The sequence below is a fragment of the Pongo abelii genome, chromosome 2 (assembly GCF_028885655.2).
Source record: "Pongo abelii isolate AG06213 chromosome 2, NHGRI_mPonAbe1-v2.0_pri, whole genome shotgun sequence".
In the NCBI taxonomy this organism is placed as follows: Eukaryota; Metazoa; Chordata; class Mammalia; order Primates; family Hominidae; genus Pongo; species Pongo abelii.
This window is the reverse complement of record NC_085928.1, coordinates 156,065,967-156,086,714: the sequence shown is the minus strand read 5'-3', so window position 1 is coordinate 156,086,714 and position 20,748 is coordinate 156,065,967. Positions and strand designations below refer to the sequence as shown.

Sequence of the window (20,748 nt, the reverse complement as noted above, 5' to 3'; positions counted from 1 at the left end):
TCTGTCCATGTTGCCCAGTCTGGTCTCAAACTTCTGGACTCAAGTGATCCTCCTGCCTCAGCTTCCCAAAATACTGGCATTATAGGCATGAGCCACCACCCCTGGCCAAAAAATAATTCTGAAACAGCGAGGAGGAAGGCGGTTTCTTCTTGGGAAGTCTAGATTTTAGTTAAGCATGTAGAGGGATCAGTTGACTTATTAACCACTTAGGATTGCACAGTAGGAGAATTTAAAGGGTAGCCAGCACTGGAGTGGGCCTGGGAAGGGGAAGGGCAGTTTGTGTTAGTGTGCATGGGTCCAAGATAAAAATGTTGGGTAACAGAGTTTTGCCTAATGCATTGTCGCTAAAAGGGATGAAGGGCGTCAGGATCTACAGGAGATGCAAAAAGTAATGACAGGATAGTAGTGGGAAAAACTAGGGTGGGATCAAGGCACTGGAAGGCAGAAATATTGAGTAGAATGTTTGCTGCAATTTATGTTTCTGTATAAATACCGAGTACAAAGTTTCACTTGGGTGGTCAGGGTGCTATGGCTGTGACAACTCCTGAGAGTGGGTTTTCTGGTAAAAAAAAAAAAAAAAAAAAAACTCTCTGAATGCACGGAGTAGGCTCAGGCCTTCTCAAATTTGCGAAGAACAGGTCCACAAGACCTACATTTCCCAAGATAATTGCAGTAGTGTGACCTGATAATTAACATTTTTTGCTTTCCTGCTGGAACATTCCTGGGGCCCAGAGACTGGGCCAAGCATTTCCAGTCCAGAGACTGGGAACTGAACCAAGCATTTCCTTTAGATTGTGCAGGTTGTGAAGGTTGATGTTATTAGCTTAGTTACTACTTGGAGTCTTAGCTCATAGTGTGTCTTTATGGCTTTCTGCCTCACTGGACCCTCTTCCCAAAAGGATTTAGAATGTGTTCACCATCATGAGCTGACCAACAATTTCTAAATTCCTACTCAGAAACACAGCAAGGGGAATGCAGTCAAGCACAAAGGGCTAAATGACCAAGTAAGGCTGGGCTGGATGAATAAAGAGGAATATCCCATGAATGTGACTGTGTAGTTTTAGAGTATCCTGATTCAACTGTTATATTTGACTTGTGGCCTTGTAGACAGTGTATTAATATCAGATCTTCTTTTTCAGAACTGTTTTAATCATGGACAAACAAAGTAAGTAATTTATTTTAAATGTTTACTTTCCTCCTTATAATGTTAATCTATTGGTAACTTGTTATTTGTCATAATGTTTTATTCAGTGTCTGAAAGTATATAATTTGCTTTCTGTTGTTTATGCTCCAGAATACAATGTCTAGTTCACTATTTTGACTATAGAGAAGATGTACAAAAATAGCACTACCACTAGGTTTTTCATTAAAAATAAGAAAGGCTTTTGGAAAGGTAAGAATGCCAGATTTATTGGGAAATATGTTCTGTAACGTATATTTAAACCAGAACAATATTCTCTTTGTGTATTTTATATGTATAAAGATTATTCAAGTCATACTAATTAACAGATAATAAGATTTGAGTTCATTGTAATAAACTCCTCAGATACACACCTCAATGTATATTTCATCACAGACACATGTTTGTATTTTAAGTAAATACCAGTCATTATGTTCTGGCTTTTTTTCTCTCAAGAAAATTCTAAGTAAGATGGATATTTATCAAGCAAGTAATAAAAGACTGTCTTATTAAGATATCAAGGTTCTGAAGAACAGAGGGAAAATTATGTTCAAAATTCCCACTACATAGGGAAAATTAAATTCAAAAATTAAATCCTGTTTTTCTGAAATGCTTTTCTTTATTCTCACTTTCATCTTTGTTGAGGTAACAAAAAAATATTTATCTGTCACTACAGTGTCACTCTTATTAGATATATGAAATAATCTCCAGGACTAGACTTCTTGCTTTTCCCATGTGAAGTTTTATGATTTTCTTTTTACTTACAAAACTCGAAGCTTTTTAAATGTAAATTTATATAGAATTACACTGTTTTATTTGCCACAGGCTTTAAGTTGATTCCACTCAATTTACAAAAATTTATCTGGTCATGGTCATAGTCAACTTTTAACTCTTCAGTTTTGTATGTATAATTGTATGTATGTATGAATGTATTTGCATAAATAGAAATAAAATGTGTATATGGGTGTGAATTAATGTGTAAATATGTATATATACATACATGTAGACATAAAAATAAAATATCTTTAAGACAATGTGATAGACTTGTACTTCTTATAAGCCGTTTTAAGTTGCATTTCAAAAATGCAGTAATCAAACCATAATTAACATGCTCTTTGTTCTACCTGAACACCTGCCCATTCACTCATTCTCCTTGTATGAATTCCCCCTGGAATGCCTGAAATCAGAGTCATTGCTTTGGTACCAAAAGCCCAGAGATTGTGAGCTCGTGATTTCTTGAGTCTGTCTGTTTCTGTATATGTGTATGTTTGTGTGTTCTATGTTCTAGTATTCAAACAATGTTGCTTATTAAGAGGTATCACAATGTGACGTACCTGTCAATGGTAGATCTTTACTTCAGACTTGCAAAGTATTTTCTTGAAATCTATTCTGAGTCTGATGCTGTTGTTTCCAACTTAATTTGGGAGCAGGGGCTGCAGGCAGGGCCTTATTAGCTGGAGAACTAGGGAGTTAGGTCAGTCACTTGATGCTGAGAAATAGAAGAGAATGGATGGGAAAGAATGATGGGGAGTTTCAGAGATTTATGATGATTCAGAAATCACAGGGTATGTTGCAATGTTTGTCCAGGTCCTCATTTGTTTTTTGTTGTTGTTTTGTGTTATTTATTTATTTATTTATTTATTAGAGATGGAGTCTCGCTCTGTCACCCAGGCTGGAGTGCAGTGGCACGATCTCGGTTCACTGCAACCTCCGCCTCCCGGGTTTAAGTGATTCTCCTGCCTCAGCCTCCTGAGTTGCTGGGACTACAGGCACGTGCCACCATGCCTGGCTAATTTTTGTATTTTTAGTAGAGATGGGGTTTCATTTTGTTGGCCAGGCTAGTCTTGAACGAGTAGGAGAGCGGTTTTTTTGCCTGATTTTACGCAGTCACCATGGACTGCATTCTGCTGAAGTCATGATGAAGCCATTTATAAAGGAGAAAGGCCAGGGCAGGGCGCGGGGGAAACAATCCAATCTTCCTGATAAAACCACACAATTCACAAGTTGAGTGGTCTTTGAAAGTTCATAATAGAGACACATACAAAAAAATGTGTTACAGTGAAAGTTTGACCTATATGTTCTTCTATATTGTCTCCATGATTCTAAAACAAAAGACTTTGAATTTACAGTTAGTAATTCATAAGGAAACAGATAAAGAGATAAGTATAGAGTCTACTACACCTTAAGCTGTATGAAAGCAGAGCCATTGTAGCCACAGAGCCTAATTCAAGGGTGACACAGGACATGCTCAGTAAATATTTAGAGACTGGCTGTGGTAGGTAACTGAATGACTAGATAGACACGAATATTAATATTTAGGAGGTTGAACCATTTGTGCATATATTAAGGTTACTCAAGCCTTATTAGCAAATAACGAAGTTTAATATGCTGGTGTATTGTAATTAAACGTGGCTTTTGTGGGTCAAAAACAGTCATATTTGGGGAATTTCATATGGTTCAACTTTATTGGTGTAGTTCCAGAGTAAGCATAAAATATATAAATACTGAAGTATATTCATTATTTTAAATATTTAAAATAATAATTCTAATAGCAGTGATGATAGATATCTTTAAAATCATCCATAATTCTACCATCCTCACATCCCATTAATTTCGTTTATCTCTTTCTTCGTAGTCCATATGTAATTTTAAAGCTATCTTTATTTTATTATCAACAAAACATGGAACTGAACATTCATCAGGGATGTTTCAAAAACTGGTAATTCAGCCCCAGTAACTTAGCTGTCTCATTTTATCTAAAGAAGAATTTGTTTGAAACAAATTTGCTAATTGCAAATTAGCTCTGGTAACAGGCACAGCTTATGTTAAGTGAAAATTTTACTTTCCCTATTCCAATACAGCATAAGACCACACAAGTGACAATTATCTAAGTACAATACATTGTTTCTTTCTAATATATATTTTATTTAATCAGGCATCTATTTACCTCTCCTTGAATTGCAGACCCACAGATGAATGCTTCTCACCCGGAAACAAACTTGCCAGTTGGGTATCCTCCTCAGTATCCACCAACAGCATTCCAAGGTAAAGTAGTTGCTGAAAGAAGAAAAAGTAAAATTAATCAATCGAGAGAGAGAGGGAGAGAGAGAAAGAGAGAGAGAGAATTGTGCATTTGTTTTTATTTTAGTAGTTCTTTTTTTAAAATTATATTAATGAAATTTTGGCAGCCTAGTTGTTCTTGATCATTTTTATTTGGCTATCATTTTCCATAGAAGTAATTTTTATTTATAGAGGACAGTAAAGGTATAAAGAAAGCTAGTGAAAACAGCATTAGGTTTACGTTTAGCAAATGAAATACAAGACTGCACATCCCAAAATACAAATGTTAAGTAAAATATTTTATTGATCCTCCATCTGTTCTGAAAATTATGATCGTTTAATCACATTTAGGAAATTTATTTCTGATAAATTGAGTCATGTAGTAGCTTGGCATGTGTTCAGTGAGAGTCACATCAAAATAGTAAGACTGCTTAAAACTGAGAGTAATAGAAATTCAGTTACCTGGTAATAATTCTCATTTTAATTTTATAATATATATGAAAGCTTTATTTTTGTTTATATGCTGATTCAGCCCTGTATTTCTAAGAAAAGTAATTGTGTCATTTGACTACGTACATAATTGAGTACATTTTTTTCTTTTCAACCAATGCCTGAAAGAATTCAGAGATTTTCATTTAGGCAAATGCAGTTATCAAAACTACTAGAACTTTAAAAATAGCAAAGTCCATGGCATGTCCAGATTTACAAGCAGACAGGCTACCCACATCTTGAAAGAGCATCCCGAAGATTTAGGATCAAAGGGAATGTGGTTTGGATAGAAGGATGTACCCACTGTGTTTTCTTCTCTGAGTAAACAAATGTGCTTAGGAGCTGAATGTCATGTTTAATTGCCTAGCAAGAAACCTCCCTGCGGGTCCCGGATCTCATCCAGATGTTTGCAACTAAAAGAATGTGAGCTAGATAAGCTCAAAGACTCTCAGGTGGTGGCTCATGGCAACCATGTCTGCGCTGAAGTATCATCACCCAGAAGCACTTAAAAATAGTAGTGTAAAGGCACTATTCCAGAAAAATTAAATCATAGCTTCCGGTGGTGGGACTCAAGGAATAGTAATCTTTTAACACCCCAAGTGATTCTAAGGTGAAGCCAGGGTTGAGAACCTCTGCTCTAGATTCTTATAGGGTTGGTGTTTGGAAAATCATTAGTAAGTCTATAATATTCATCCAAGGCACTTGAGAGAATGATTTAATCCACCCTATCGCTAATTAAAAGTAGATATACATAAATAATACAGTTCAGATATAATCAGACTTGAGAGTTTGTATATATATAATACACATATATACGTACATACGTGTATATATAATACACATATATACGTACATACGTATATATATAATACACATATGTACGTACATACGTATATATAATACACATATGTACGTACATACGTATATATAATACACATATATGTACGTACATACGTATATATAATACACATATATGTACGTACATACGTATATATAATACACATATATGTACGTACATACGTATATATAATACACATATATGTACGTACATACGTATATATAATACACATATATGTACGTACATACGTATATATAATACACATATATGTACGTACATACGTATATATAATACACATATATGTACGTACATACGTATATATAATACACATATATGTACATATGTATATATAATACACATATATATGTATATATAATACACATATATATGTATATATGTGTATATATATATACACAAACTGTATATATATAGAGAGAGAGAAAGTTTGTATATATATAGTGTATATATATATAGCTCTACAGCTTGATTTTGTTTCTCAAGTCCAAGATTACATATAGCACAAGTCTTAAGATAACAATGACGCTAAGAGTAAGGATAATTGAAAATTGAGAGCTTACCATGCTTTAGTCATTGTTTTAAATGTGGAGTTAATGTGGACTAACACTTTTAATTCTCAGAATACTCTTATGAGGTAAATACTGTCAGTTATCCCCATTATGTGTGTGGGAAAGCTGAGGCATAGGAAGTTTGGATCAGGCTTCAAGTTCTGCCTGCTTTTAAAAAAATTTGTATAGGTAAATGTGCTGGTAAACCGGGTTCTGCCTTCTGTACTAATAGTTATGTGGTAGTTTAAACAAATTGCAGTACCTCAAAGCCTCAGTGTTCCTATCTATAAATAAGGGTGATATTTTCAGTGTAGGTTGCTTTGTAGAGTAAATGAGGGTATATGTAAAACACTGAGCACAATGCAGCACAGTGCTTGCAAATAATAAATGACAAGTATTTGCTAACATATTTAAAATATTTTAAATCAATTAGTCTTTACATAAATGATACTAGTATTCAAATTTCAGGGGAATTCTTTATGCTTAATTCATTGATTTGAGGAGTAATCAATCATACTTTCAGAGTCTGGGGAAAATTATGATGATGTTAAAAATAGTAAGAAATTAACTCACATCTCCACATCCCCACTGGTCTGCCTATGGTCTGGTTTCTGTGCTGACCCCAGTGATCTTTAAAAATGTAAATCTGCTCATATTACAGAGAGTGTATAGCCCCTATTTTATTAGTGGCCTATTACTTTTAGGATAAAGGCTAACACTAAACCCAGGATAGCCTTTTCCATGCTCTCTGTTTAAATTCCTCTTGAGCCTGGCTTGCTGTTATTCAGCTAGACTGGCTGTTTTTCAGATTTTTAAAGGCCTATGTTACTTACTGTCCCAGGACGTTGCTCTGAAATGTTCTTTCTGTGATTCTGGCCTCCCGAACTCCTGTGCATCCTTCAGATCTCAGCATAAAGATACCCCTCAGGGCAGCTGTTCCTACTCCTTCCCTTTTTCTCTTCCCATCTCAATAGCGACCTTTGGCATCTCTAGTCATAAAACCGTGGTCTCTTACTTGAAAGCATTTATCTCCAATTCTAATTAATCAATTAATTACACTGGTATGATAGCTCCCTAGAATAAGTGGGGATATAAAGTTGTCTCTCTCATTAAACAATGATGGGCAGGGATTGCATCTGTGTTTTCCATTGTAAATTCTAATGCTTTTCCACTCCTGAAAATTTTGTAAGATATAAATAAGACCATGGAACTCATTCTTCTGCTTAAAATCCTCCATTATTGCCAATCATAATTGGAACCAAATCCAGACTCTTCACTAAGCCCTCCTTTGATGAACAGCTTCCTGTTGCTTTGCTGACAGCCTTTCCTAGTCGTCTTCTTTCTTATGGCATTCCTCTCTCTTTTACAAGCCTGTCAAATTCATTACAAAGTCAGAGGTATTCTATTTGCCTTTCTTTCCTCCTGAAGCATTTATCACTAGATCTTCATATAAAGCTTTTCTCTTCTCATCTTTTAGACCTTGATGTAAACTACATTTACCTAAAGTAACTGCCTCATACCCTGCCCTCTCCCGCATACATTCTCTCCATCACATCCATATGAATTTTTTTTGTTCTAAATATGTTTTCTTTCTCCCAGAAGTTGACTGTAAGCTCTCCGACAGCAGGATGGCTCCTTGAGAGTTGTATCCTCATATTCTACAACACAGCCAGTCACATTATGGATCATTTGTAAATATTCATTCATCATAAAGGAATAAATTATAAAAGCTATATTTATGATGCATTATTGTGAGGTTTATTCTGTTTTTCTAAGCCTTATTTTTGAAAGGCAAATGAATTTTATCATAAATGATCCATTTAAAAGAATTTATAAATTTCGTATTCTAAGCATTACATTTTGCATAGGCTTTAATGTTAAAATATTGAGAAACACAGTCCTTTGAAATTATATTCCACTGCTTTGGAATTGCTACTCTGTGGACCATACAAACAGGTATATAAATCTTCATTGTAATCACACATTCACAGAGAATATGAAGTACATTTGCCGTTATTAAATTTCTGCCTCTACTCTGCCTCTTACAATTTTTTGCCATCCTTGTTTCTCAAAATATATTTTCCAGAGACCAAAGGATGTTAAATTGTGAAATTTAAATTTCTAACCTAAGTATTATAATACAATTTTATTTTAATGAAGAAGGACTTAGGAAAGCAATACATTATGGATTAAAATATAAGGCAAAGGATTAACCCAAGCAGGCATCTGGAATGTACTAAAAGAAATGATGTGCTTTCACCTTCAACAGTGGCACTATAATATTTTGAGCTGGACATCTCTTCATTTTTAGGGAGCTGTTCTGGCTCTTTTAAGATGTGTAGCAGCAGCCCTGGCCTCTACCCACCAGATGCAGTATTATCTTCCCCTCCAGTTGTGACCAAAAAAAAGTCTGCAGATCTTGTCAAATATCCCTGGCAGAGAGGGGGCAAAACTACCCCCAGTTCTATACATATATTATAAGTCATTTGCTAGAATTTCAGAATTATCATTTTTCACAAGATACTTTGGCCCTAGAAATGCTGACTCAAAGCCATTATTTTGGGCCTTCTACTAATGCCATGTCTGTTTCCCTTGAAGGCTTGCCAGAATCTTTATGTAGGTGACTCTAGATCGTGGTTATTTACTTTCATTTTCTCAGATACTAAAGCATATTTTCCATCTGAGTTTTGAATGGTAAGGGTAAGGCTATTCACCGCCTACTATCATCAAAATAGAAGTGAATGTGCAACCACAGATATTTTATTGAAAAATCTCAGAAAGATAAAAGCATATCTTAAACATCACAGATACAGATTTCTATGCTGAAATGTCAACTTATAGATAGATGGCATAACCCTAAAACGGTTGATGATTCCATTTTTAGTGCAGTTATAAATCATTTCCCTTGTTTGTGTTTCAGGACCTCCAGGATATAATGGCTACCCTGGGCCCCAGGTCGGCTACCCACCCCCACCACCCGGCCATTCAGGTCCTGGCCCAGCTGGCTTTCCTCTCCCAAATCAGCCAGTGTATAATCAGCCAGTAAATAATCAGCCAGGTGGAGCTGCAGGGGTACCATGGATGCCAGCACCACCGCCTCCATTAAACTGTCCACCTGGATTAGAATATTTAAGTCAGGTAATTTCAAAGACACAAAATACTCATAAAAAACAGAACTGTGCTTCCAGCTTGCTTCACCAGATTAACAAATGAATAATTCACCAAAGTCTGAAACAGCAAAACTATATTTTCTGCTAACAGATTACTCTAATTCTTCTAGGCCAGGTTCAATTTTAAAGCAAAATACAAATGGCTTAGAAAATTGTATTTTCTGTGATCTTAAATACAATCTATGATAATGGCCAATGGCAAACATTTAATTAGCACTGTTTTCCTGTCTTTGTTGTATGCCTGATACATGTATTAACTCATTTAATCCTTATTGAAAGTCTATGATGTATAGGTGCTACAGGTATCTCCATTTTTCAAAAGAAGAAACTGAGGTCCAGAGAGGTTATATAGCTCACTCTGGGGTGAGAACCTAAAGAGTCAAGATTGTTTTTTTAATCCCAAAACTTTGGTACTGAGCGAGGTGCTCTTTAATCTCAATACTGAATAATTGCCTTATAATTTGAAATAAAATTTAAATAAAGTTTATTGTTGAGTTTCAATAAGTGGCCCCAAACAAGGGGTTAATATTTTATGTGTAATATAACTCACCTTTTTACTGTAACTAATAAAACTGCATTTTTATGATGCTGCTTTTGTTCTTTGGAAGACCCAATTTTATAAATGCCATTAATAAAGGAGTAAAAAGTCCTGGATTTTGTTGCACTAAATTATAATTAATCTCAGCCATAAGATGTTTAACATTTAATTGGTGTTAGAAATCAGGTAGGTCAAATAGAAACAACAAACTCTCTGTGTCCAGTCTATACACATATAAACAAATATTCTTGTGATATTCAACCAGTTTTCATTTCATAAATCATTTCTTTCTTGCACTCTCTTTAGTAACTTAATTTCCCATAATGCACTTAAGTGGCACAATCATAGGAATTTTTGGTCATTATTATATTATGCAAGAAATACATAGAAATAGATATTTTAAAAATCAGGGTCTCGTAAAATAGATAAAGGATGTTATCACATATGACAAAGGTTGATATTAAGTATGCTTAATACAAATTTGAAACTTGTAAAAAAATCCCTTTGATGGCTAAAAAAGTTACCAATATTTCTTGAGCCTCTTCTAGAAGGAAGATTGTTTTCTACTTTTTGAGTTGTTTTTGACACATAATAATTGTGCATATTTATGGATTACAGTCTGGCATTTTAATGCACATGTACTATGTGTAATGAAAAATGAGGATAGTTAGCATATCTATCACTTTCAATATTTATCATTTCTTAGTGTTGAGAACATTCCAAATCCTCTCTTCTAGCTATTTGAAAATATACAATAAATTATTATTAATTATATTTAGCCTACATAGCTATAGAACACTAGAATTTATTCCTCCTATCTAGCTGTAATTTTGGATTCATTAACCAATTTCTCTTTATACCTCTCCTCCCTACCCTTCACAGTTTCTAGTAACCACTATTCTACCACCTACTTTTTTTTTAGATGGAGTCTCGTCCTGTCCCACAGGCTGGAGTGCAGTGGCGTGATCGCGGCTCACTGCAACCTCCACCTCCTAGGTTCAAGCGATTCTCTTGCCTCAGCCTCCCAAGCAGCTGGGCTACAGGTGCCTGCCACCACACGCAGCTCATTTTTGTATTTTTAGTAGAGATGGGGTTTCACCATATTGGCCAGGCTGGTCTCGAACTCCTGAACTTGTGATCCGCCTGCCTTGGCCTCCTAAAATGCTGGGATTACAGGCGTGAACCACCGTGCCCGGCCTCTACTCTCTACTTCTAAGAAATCAATTTTTTTAAGTTTCCACGTATGAGTGAGAACATTCAGTATTTTTCTTTCTGTGCCTGGTTTATTTCACTTAACATAATGTCCCTTAGGCTCATCCATGTTGCTGCCAATGACAGGATTTCCTTCATTTTTGTGGCTGATTTTTATTCCATTGTGTGTATTAAGAATGAATTTTTCTTTATTCATTTATCTATTGATGAACACTTAGGTTGATTCTATATGTTGACTGTTAGTGCTGCAATAAGCATGAGATTGCAGATACCTCTTTGACATATTGATTTCCTTTCCTTTAAAATTTTTGTTTTGAAAAATTTGAAAAAATACTGTTTTAAAAAAAACAGTAGTGGGATTGCTGAATTATATGGTGGCTGTAATTTTAGTTTTTGAGGAACCTCTACACTGTTCTCCATAATGGCTGCTCTAATTTACTTTCCCACCAACAAATTTCCCCTTCTCCACATTTTTACCATTATTTGCTTTTTGTTTTTTTTTTGTCTTTTTGATGGTAGTCATCCTTAACTGGACAAAGATAATATCTCATTGTGGTTTGGATTTCATTTCCCTGGTGATTAGTGATGTTGAGCATTTTTTCATGAACTTACTGGCCATTTGTATCAATTTTCTTTTCTTTTTTTTTTTTTTTTTGAGATGGAGTCTTACTCTTGTCACCCAGGCTGGAGTGCAGTAGTGCGATCTCAGCTCACTGCAACCTCTGTCTCCTGGGTTCAAGCGATTCTCCTGCGTGAGCCTCCCAAGTAGCTGGGACTACAGGCGCCTGCCACCACACCCAGCTCATTTTGTGTATTTTTAATAGAGACAGGGTTTCACCATATCAGCCAGAATGGTCTCAATCTCCTGACCTCGTGATCTGCCCACTTTGGCCTCCCAAAGTGCTGGGATTACAGGCATGAGCCACCTCAATTTTCTAATTTTTAAAGGTACTCCAATGTAAATCAATTTTATTTGACCTAAATTTTTCCACATTAATAATGAACACAATAAATATTTTATTAATTAAAAATATTAACTTCAGTTTTACACTAAAAAGTAATATAAGCTGTTAAATATTGATGATTACATGTACTTTAAAAAATATAAATATTTTTTAAAGTATTAAAATGAATTTTAATTTGGTTAGCTTATAAAAACCTTCATTTGACATATACTTACCACTTATTTTTTTTTTTCCTGTTATAGATAGATCAGATATTGATTCATCAGCAAATTGAACTTCTGGAAGGTACGTATTCATTGTTTTAATCCTGTTTCTATAAAGAGTAGAAGTTTATGCAGATAAAGGCACATCGACCTCCACAAATATAACACTTTCACTTATATGGGACAGTTAAACCAGTTATTTACAATAATAAACATCAGCAATTCATTTCTAAAATTTAGGAATCAATAGGTAAAATGCTGTTATGTTGGGATAATACCGTGGGCACCTGCCCTCGGGATGTTGACACTAACTTAGAAGGAAAATAATCAAAACCCTTATTTTGTTCCTCTCTTCGTACATCACTTTTTATCTGACTTCTACCACTTAAGCTATTTTCTTCTCTAATTGTGATCAGCTTAAGAATGGCACTGAGCCACATTCCAAAGTTAAGTTATCTTTTTTATTTGGATGAGGAAGTTTGGGAAAATTATCATTTGTGCCCACAGTTTCTCTTGGGAGTTAAGATGAACCCTATAAAACCTTTGTATACCAGGTCAGATGCAGGGCACTGCAGTGTTGGAGGATGCAGACCAATTAGCCTGCAGGCTTGGCTTCATAGAAGAGCACTCCTGCTCCTGCTGAATGGCCTGACATTTCCTTGGGTCCAGGGCTCCTTAGGTGCAAAAATAAACTTAGGAAGCCAATTAATGTTTTATAATGGCTGCCAGGGGAAGAAGACCCCGGGTAGATTTATGAACCATAGTGTTTTCCTTCTGGATATAAAAGGTTTAATAAAAATTCTGCCAGTTTTTAGGAATATGTCTGCTAAATTCATTTTCACCTGTCTCCAAAGTTTCTTTCCACTGGTAAAAATTAGAACATGAATTGTGTAAGCAAAATAATGAATTTGGCTAAAATATACAATTGTCATCTATTACATTGAAGTTATTTATAAAGCACATTATTATTTATAATTTACTTGATTTTTTTTTTTAGTGTACTAAACAAAGCTTTCTCTGGAAGAGAGCTTTATATTCTGAATTTTTTAATGTTTTATAGTATATATTAGTAAGGCTATAAAATCCAAACAGACATATAACCAAACATTACACAGCACACTATTTATCTTTTTTTGTAGATTTATAGGCTTTATAAATATTTGTTAAATATATGTTAGTTATGAAATAGAAAGTTCCAAATCTAATAGTTTTTAATTATGCTTATTTTTCAAAAACGAAATGTCTCCAGTTTTTTTTGTTTCTTTTTCTCCAAAATTGAAAATCTATGTTATTTTTTCATGAGTGGTATAAAAAAGATGAAGATTACTCAGTTTTTTAGAATCTGAGTATAAACTAGGCACTTACTTTTTTTTCTCAATTCAAAACACAGAAGACAATAAAGATATAAACAATTTGTTTACATTTTTTAAGTAAATGAAAAGAAACTTAAAGGTTATGTAAACCAATGTTGTTTTACAAATAAGCTGGAGATTTTTTAGATTAAGCTACTTAATGAAACAATTAATTAGATAATAAATGCCCTCTCAAAATCAGCTTAACTTTTTTCTCATCAAACATTTGACTATTTCAGATGTTGAAATCAGAGGTGGTTCTTATAAATGCAGAGTACAGGGTCTGTCTGTGTCCCACCAAGGACACTTAAAGGAGTTCATGGTGGTAAGACTTGTGAAGGCCGTCTTTATCCGACTCAGAGTGTTTCCACATAGGCATCATAGAGTGACTTTTCCTCCATGTATTTATTTTAATCACTCATTATTTTAGCCAGGCTTCTGACATCTATGACCCCAGTTACTGAGGGCTATGTACAAGTGGGACAGTTATTGCTCTTTTCTGGCTTTAAATATGGAGAGGTTTCCAATGTATGGTTAGATATGGAAAGCCCTTGATCCAAAGCATGTGAGCATCAGCATTTTGCAGCCATCTGTTTCCCTCGTGAAGAGATTAGCCCAGCAAAGGTGCAGAGTTCACTTAGGATTCCCATGGTCTAGATATTCTGTGAGTTAAGTCTTGGTTGCTGAACACCCTTTGTCTAATACCCACTTCCCACTTCTGAACAACTACTGTTGAGTTGAATAAGAATGCCCTGGGTCCAATGCGACATTCTAATTCATCTTTCATTTTTACTCCCTCGGTTTTTATGCGTGTCCATTGCCTTCTTTCAAAAGCACTGCAAAAAGATAAGACATAAGTATGGTTTATAAGACAGTCTCAAACGAATTGATTTAATATAAAATTTCATAGCATATAAACAGCAATCCTCTTATATTCCCCTCCACATTACACAAAAACTATCCTGCATTAGTGGACATTTTATCTATACACCTAGCACCACTGTGCCCACCCACAGCATTGCCCCAACTCTCAGCAGAAAAGTCTCTCTTCTGACAGACATTTATGGAATTAGGAAAATATAACTTGTTTCCAGTGTCTCGCATAATGAAGGGATGGGTTGCCCCTCCACACCTGTGGGCATTTCTCATTAGGTAGAACAAGAGACTTGGCAAAGAAAGAGACACAGAGACAAAGTATAGAGAAAGAAAAATGGGCCCAGGGGACTGGCATTCAGCATACGGAGGACCAGCGCCGGCACCGGCCTCTGAGTTCTCTTAGTATTTATTGATCATTATTGGGCGTTTCCCGGAGAGGGGGATGTGGCAGGACAATAGGATAATAGTGGAGAAAAGGTCAGCATGTAAACACGTGAACAAATGTCTCTGCATCATAAACAAGGTAAAGAAAAAAGTGCTGTGCTTTTGATGTACATATACATAAACATCTCAATGCCTTAAAGAGCAGTATTGCTGCCAGCACGTCCCACCTCCAGCCCTAAGGCGGTTTTTCCCTATCTCAGTAGATGGAATATACAATTGGGCTTTACACCTAGACATTCTGTTGCCCAGGGACAAACAGTAGACAGATGCCTTCCTCTTATCTCAACTGCAAAGACGCGTTCCTTCCTCTTTTACTAATCCTCCTCAGCGCAGACCCTTTACGGGTGTTGGGCTGGTGGACGGTCAGGTCTTTCCCTTCCCACGAGGCCATATTTCAGGCTATCACATGGGGAGAAACCTTGGTCAATACCTGGCTTTCCTAGGCAGAGGTCCCTGTGGCCTTCTGCAGTGTTTTGTGTCTCTGGGTACTTGAGATTAGGGAGTGGTGATGACTCTTAACAAGCATGCTGGCTTCAAGCATTTGTTTAACAAAGCACATCCTGCACAGCCCTTAATCCATTTAACCCTAAATTGACACAGCACATGTTTCAGGGAGCACAGGGTTGGGGGTAGGGTTACAGATTAACAGCATCTCAAGGCAGAATAATTTTTCTTAGTACAGAACAAAATGGAGTCTCTTATATCTACTTCTTTCTACACAGACACGGTAAGAATCTGATCTCTCTTTCTTTTCCCCACAGCATAAGGACTTAATTTCTCTATACGCTGGTAATCTCTCCTCCTTCTTTTTTTTTTTTGCCATTTTTCTCTGCCTGGATCGTCTCTAAACATCATTTCTTCTCCTTCTCCTTATGCCACTTGGAGTATCATCTAAAACTGGCATAGCTAGATATTATAATATCTGGATGAATTCAATATTTTTAACATAGAAGTGATTATGATTTCGTCTTTTATGTTTTTAGTTTTAACAGGTTTTGAAACTAATAACAAATATGAAATTAAGAACAGCTTTGGACAGAGGGTTTACTTTGCAGCGGAAGATACTGATTGCTGTACCCGAAATTGCTGTGGGCCATCTAGACCTTTTACCTTGAGGATTATTAATAATATGGGTCAAGAAGTCATAACTCTGGAGAGACCACTAAGATGTAGCAGCTGTTGTTGTCCCTGCTGCCTTCAGGAGGTCTGTGATCAATTACCAGGGCACTCTGTAAAATAGTTCAGCAAGAATTTCTGCCCTGTCATTGAACCTTTCATCGAACCTAGGCATTATGATTATTACATTTACATATATTATTTTGCCTTTGTAGATAGAAATCCAAGCTCCTCCTGGTGTACCAATAGGTTATGTTATTCAGACCTGGCACCCATGTCTACCAAAGTTTACAATTCAAAATGAGAAAAGAGAGGATGTACTAAAAATAAGTGGTCCATGTGTTGTGTGCAGCTGTTGTGGAGATGTTGATTTTGAGGTAAGAGATGTCATAATGTTTATAAGATTTGCTTTCCTAATATAAGAAGAATGTAATTTTGCAGGATGTTATAAATGCATTAAATAAGTATTGTGTGCCAGTGTCTCAATAGCAAGATAATTTTCTCATTTATTTAACTTTGGTCAGAGTGGTAGTTATCACTCTGATTAAAGGTCACTGTTGGTCATGATAAATGGAAAAAAAAGAAGCAGACCTATGTAGTCAAATAAAAATAAGCCAGTCATCCATCACTTAAACGTGGTGGTTTCTGTGTGATGACACTGTGTATTATCCATTTTAAACAGAACGTTAACCTTGTCATCTAAGTCTGATTGCCAAAGCATATGGATCCTTCTTAAATCTGAAATATCATCTGCCAATGCTCAAGGCCATGTTCCGAATGTCTGACATCTTTGAATTCCTACAAGAAGCCCAATTATGCAAAGATAGTTTTGAGAAAATTAGTATAATATGTACTACCCAATTATGCTTCTCTGTGTTCTCTCCTTTTCCCTATATTAAATTAGGTCACTAGAAGCTGCAACATATTAATATTTGTATATTTACTGTAATACATTGTAGAATTTCATTAGAGTAGTTCTTCAACAACAGATGGTCTACTTTTACAATCCAAATTTTTTCATTGCAAATGTTTAAAAATCAGAAGGTTTTATAACTTATTCTTGATTTCTTGTTTCTCTTGGAAAATCAGAAAATTGGGTTAACTGGGCCCACCTTTCCAAAGAAAGGGTAAAAATCTACTAAAGATGTGTGGGGCTTCCCCTTGTAATAATGACATGGGAACTCTACCACTGTCTCCACCCCTTACTGAGGTTTTTCCATATCCAGTGTCATTCATTTATGTGATCTGCCTGCCTTCTTTAATCACATGGTATTTGATTCCTCTGTCAGACCTTAGCTATATAAAGATGAATCCTTTCCCCCATTGACTTAATAATCTAATGACAGAGATTTGCAGTTCTAAGGAGGATGTGATATAGAAACTTTAAAAAGGCTCTTATAAGGGGATTGTATAATGTGTGTATGTATATGTGTGCATAATATGCATGTATAAAAATTTTATATAGGGGTATGCATAATAGCAGTTCTTCATGTAAGGGATGGAATCTCTGTCCTACATCCAGAGAAGTGAAAAGTAATTTCTCATTCAAGGAACAATATTAACAGAAGTTTGGCTGGCATATATTTTATTTTTAGTAAATAAATGAAAACACTGGAAAAACATTGTGTAATCCTTGTATTTGATACTAAAGAATTTATGTTTCATCTGGCAGCCTTTCTTGATGGATACCTTAAAGCATCCATTCTATGTAATAAATTAACTTTTCTTCTGTTTATCTAGAATGATGATATCAAGGTACTCTCATGGAAAGAACTGAGAAATAGTCACTTGAAGAATTTTCCATAGAGTTGACAATGGAAACTTTGATACCTCAAAGCAGAAATTATCAGTATGAGGGACCACTAAGGAACATGAAATCCACCAGGGTGTCACTGGGCATGGAAACTTGAAGTAATAAAAGAGATAAAAGCCTGTTCCACAGCAGGGGCAGGAGTCATTCTAAAACAGAGAATAACTCAAGAGGCATTTCATAGGTGTACTATGTGGAACTAATTCATGGATTTGATATCAATTGAGGATGAAAAAAATTTTGGAGATAAACTTGATGTGTTATTATTCTCATATTACATTGGCCAAGTTAAGAATCTTGGAGGAAAAACACTTGATTTGTGTCCTCTTGACCATTATGATAGTCTGCTTTTTAAAAAGTAAGGTATCAAATACTATTACACATCTAGGTCAGGGATCAGCAAAATATAATCAATGGGCTGTAGTTGATTATATAAAATATATATGGGAAGTTAATGACTTGAATTAAGGTCATGTTGGATTTTAGTTATGTAGAGGAAAAGAATGGAGAGTTTTCAGCAAACAGAGAGTAATTGAATCTCTAAGAAGGTTATCTTAATGGTGAGTAAGAGAGAGCCTAGTAGACCTTTTATCCAATATAGATGATAAGAGAGTCTGTCTGCTTCAAGGACTCTTGGTAGGGGGAAAAAATATGGCCACATGAAACTGACATACCAAGTCAGTCAGTTCTGTCTATGAGCTTGAAATCTGAATTCCTGCTACTGTTGTGTTTCAGGAATCTCAAAATACAGAAATTGATCCTGAGTAGTGATAAATTTTATATGGTCAACTATAGCCCACAGATTTTTTTTCCTGCCCTCTCAACTAGATTTTCATTAGCATTCAATAAATATGTTTTTAAAAAGCAGACAATCCTAATGGTCAAGAGTATAGACACTGGAGCCAGATGCCCAGGTTTGAAACCCATCTTCACACTTATCTGTGTGACTTTAACAAATTCTTTCACTTCTCTTTGCTTTAGTTTAGTTTTTTTACATGAAAATTCGGTGTAGTAACAGTAAATAAATAAATCATTAGTAAGTAAAGAAAATAGCTTACCAGCAACTATTAATATACTCATGATACACTTTTTATATTTCTTTGCTACATACCTAGATCCTATATGCTGTCATTATATTTCAGTATTTTGCATTTATATTTGCATTGTGAGATGAATCTATGGTTTTCTTTTTAGAATGCTTTTACCAATTAGTATTACACTCATGGATTTAAAAGTTTAACATTATACAATACCAATTTATTCTTTCCAAATATTGACATTTTATTATAGTGATTTTCTATTCCAAAATGTCTACAATTTAGCTAAAAATTATCTAGTCATGCTAATTTATTGGTTGAAGATCATTATTTGCATTTCTTATCCTTGGCATAAAAAATGTATTCTCTACTTCGTTAAATTTCTTGCTGTAGTAATCAAAAAGGGCAAATGTTAATATCTTTATCTGTATAGAGTTGAGTTTAGATTGGCTAGTAAGTTGTCAGCTGCATTTTTCATTTTTTTTAATTTCAGAATTAAAAAATAAAACATAAGAGTTTTCATTACTAGCTTCAAATGCTTCAATGACAGCTATTAGCAGAAAAATACTAACATGTACAAGAAAGGATTTGTATTAGTTTATTTCACCACAGTAGTATTTCATTACATATAATCCCTAAAACTCAGCAGCTTGCAACAAGTGTTTATGCTCATGCTTATGGGTGTGTAGGTCAACTGTGTTTCAGTGGATGTATTTAAGCACTGACTTAGGCTGCATGTTAACCTCAATCTGCTCCAGGTAGATTTGTTCTATGACTGTAGCAGCAGCAGCTATCTGAGTCATGCTTTTCTAGTGGCTTGTCACTGAAGATCATAAGCCAGGCCAAAGCACTTAGCCAAGTTTAAGGACGCTACTCATGTCATATCTGCTAACACCCATTGTTCAAACAAGTAACATGGCCAAGCCTAATTATGAAGGAACAGGAAGTATACTGGCCCTACAGAAGGAGAGGGAATGAAATGAATATTTGATGAACAGTATTATGCTATCAGTTTCATATTAGATGTTTATTTCTAGTATTTTACAAACTATCCACTTGTACTCAAATAAAATGAGTCAAGTATTTTTAGATTCCCCACATTTATTTAGCTGAAAAGGACACTCATCTGTTAATACAACTATATGTGTACATAGTTTTGTGAATTTCAGCTACATTCAGTCCCCACCTGCCCTCCTAGAGGAGTTGCCTTAGTCTGAGCAAAGTCCATTCAACCCTATATGATGGCCCTGGGCTTTCCTCAGGCAGAATTGTAAAATTAGGAAACTTCTACTTTGGAGCTCATTCGTTCATACACTCTTCGTCTTTTATTATTCACACCCCACTAGTTATCCACTCTTAACCTCAACCCTTGGCGTGGGGCATTTCATCAAGTTACTTGTTGGTATTTGCCTTTACTCCAAACTGCTAATCTTTTCTAGGTGCTTAGCATTTCATGTTTGGCAACTCACAGTGGGTGGTAATAAGCCTTTTCATCATATTTAATCTTTCAGTCTGTGTAAACTGTGCTTCTCCTAAAGCAGAAGTCTAATAGGAGTTTTGTTCATTCACTTCCTGATGGCTTCTAGAAATGTCATCAAAGAAACATTTCATATTTATATCCTTTTTTGCTTAAATTTTCTTTTGGGTCAATTCAAATAATTTATTAATGTCTATATTAATATAAAATAGAAATTGTTAAATATTTCAGAAAAACTTTCTGAAATATAATTTCTCCATACAATGAAACAGTTTTTTTCATGTATCTATAAATAGATACAGGAGCCTCTAGTTATCTAATGAGGGTTATATATGGTGCATAATTTTAATACCATATTTGTTTCATCTTACTTCAAATTTGAAAGTACTTTTGCTCTAAGTTTCCTAAAAGTATT

At 35.1% G+C, this 20,748-nt stretch overlaps 1 protein-coding gene across 7 annotated transcripts in view; it reads left to right on the top strand.

Annotated features, from left to right (window-relative positions):
* Positions 1–20,748, top strand: part of PLSCR1 (phospholipid scramblase 1) — a 30,023-nt gene that overhangs the window by 7,261 nt on the left and 2,014 nt on the right. For 2 of the 7 annotated variants that reach the window (XM_002814145.5, XM_054552811.2), the window contains exons 2-7: positions 1,140–1,165; positions 4,145–4,225; positions 9,054–9,271; positions 12,261–12,303; positions 15,877–16,097; positions 16,225–16,386. In XM_002814145.5, the coding sequence (XP_002814191.2) occupies positions 1,153–1,165; positions 4,145–4,225; positions 9,054–9,271; positions 12,261–12,303; positions 15,877–16,097; positions 16,225–16,386 (738 nt within the window). In that variant the 5' untranslated portion in view covers positions 1,140–1,152. Of the gene's footprint in view, positions 1–1,139; positions 1,166–4,144; positions 4,226–9,053; positions 9,272–12,260; positions 12,304–15,876; positions 16,098–16,224; positions 16,387–17,749; positions 19,091–20,748 lie in introns of those variants that run through there. The other 5 variants (XM_054552814.2, XM_063722261.1, XM_054552813.2 and 2 more) reach the window with 4 other exon arrangements.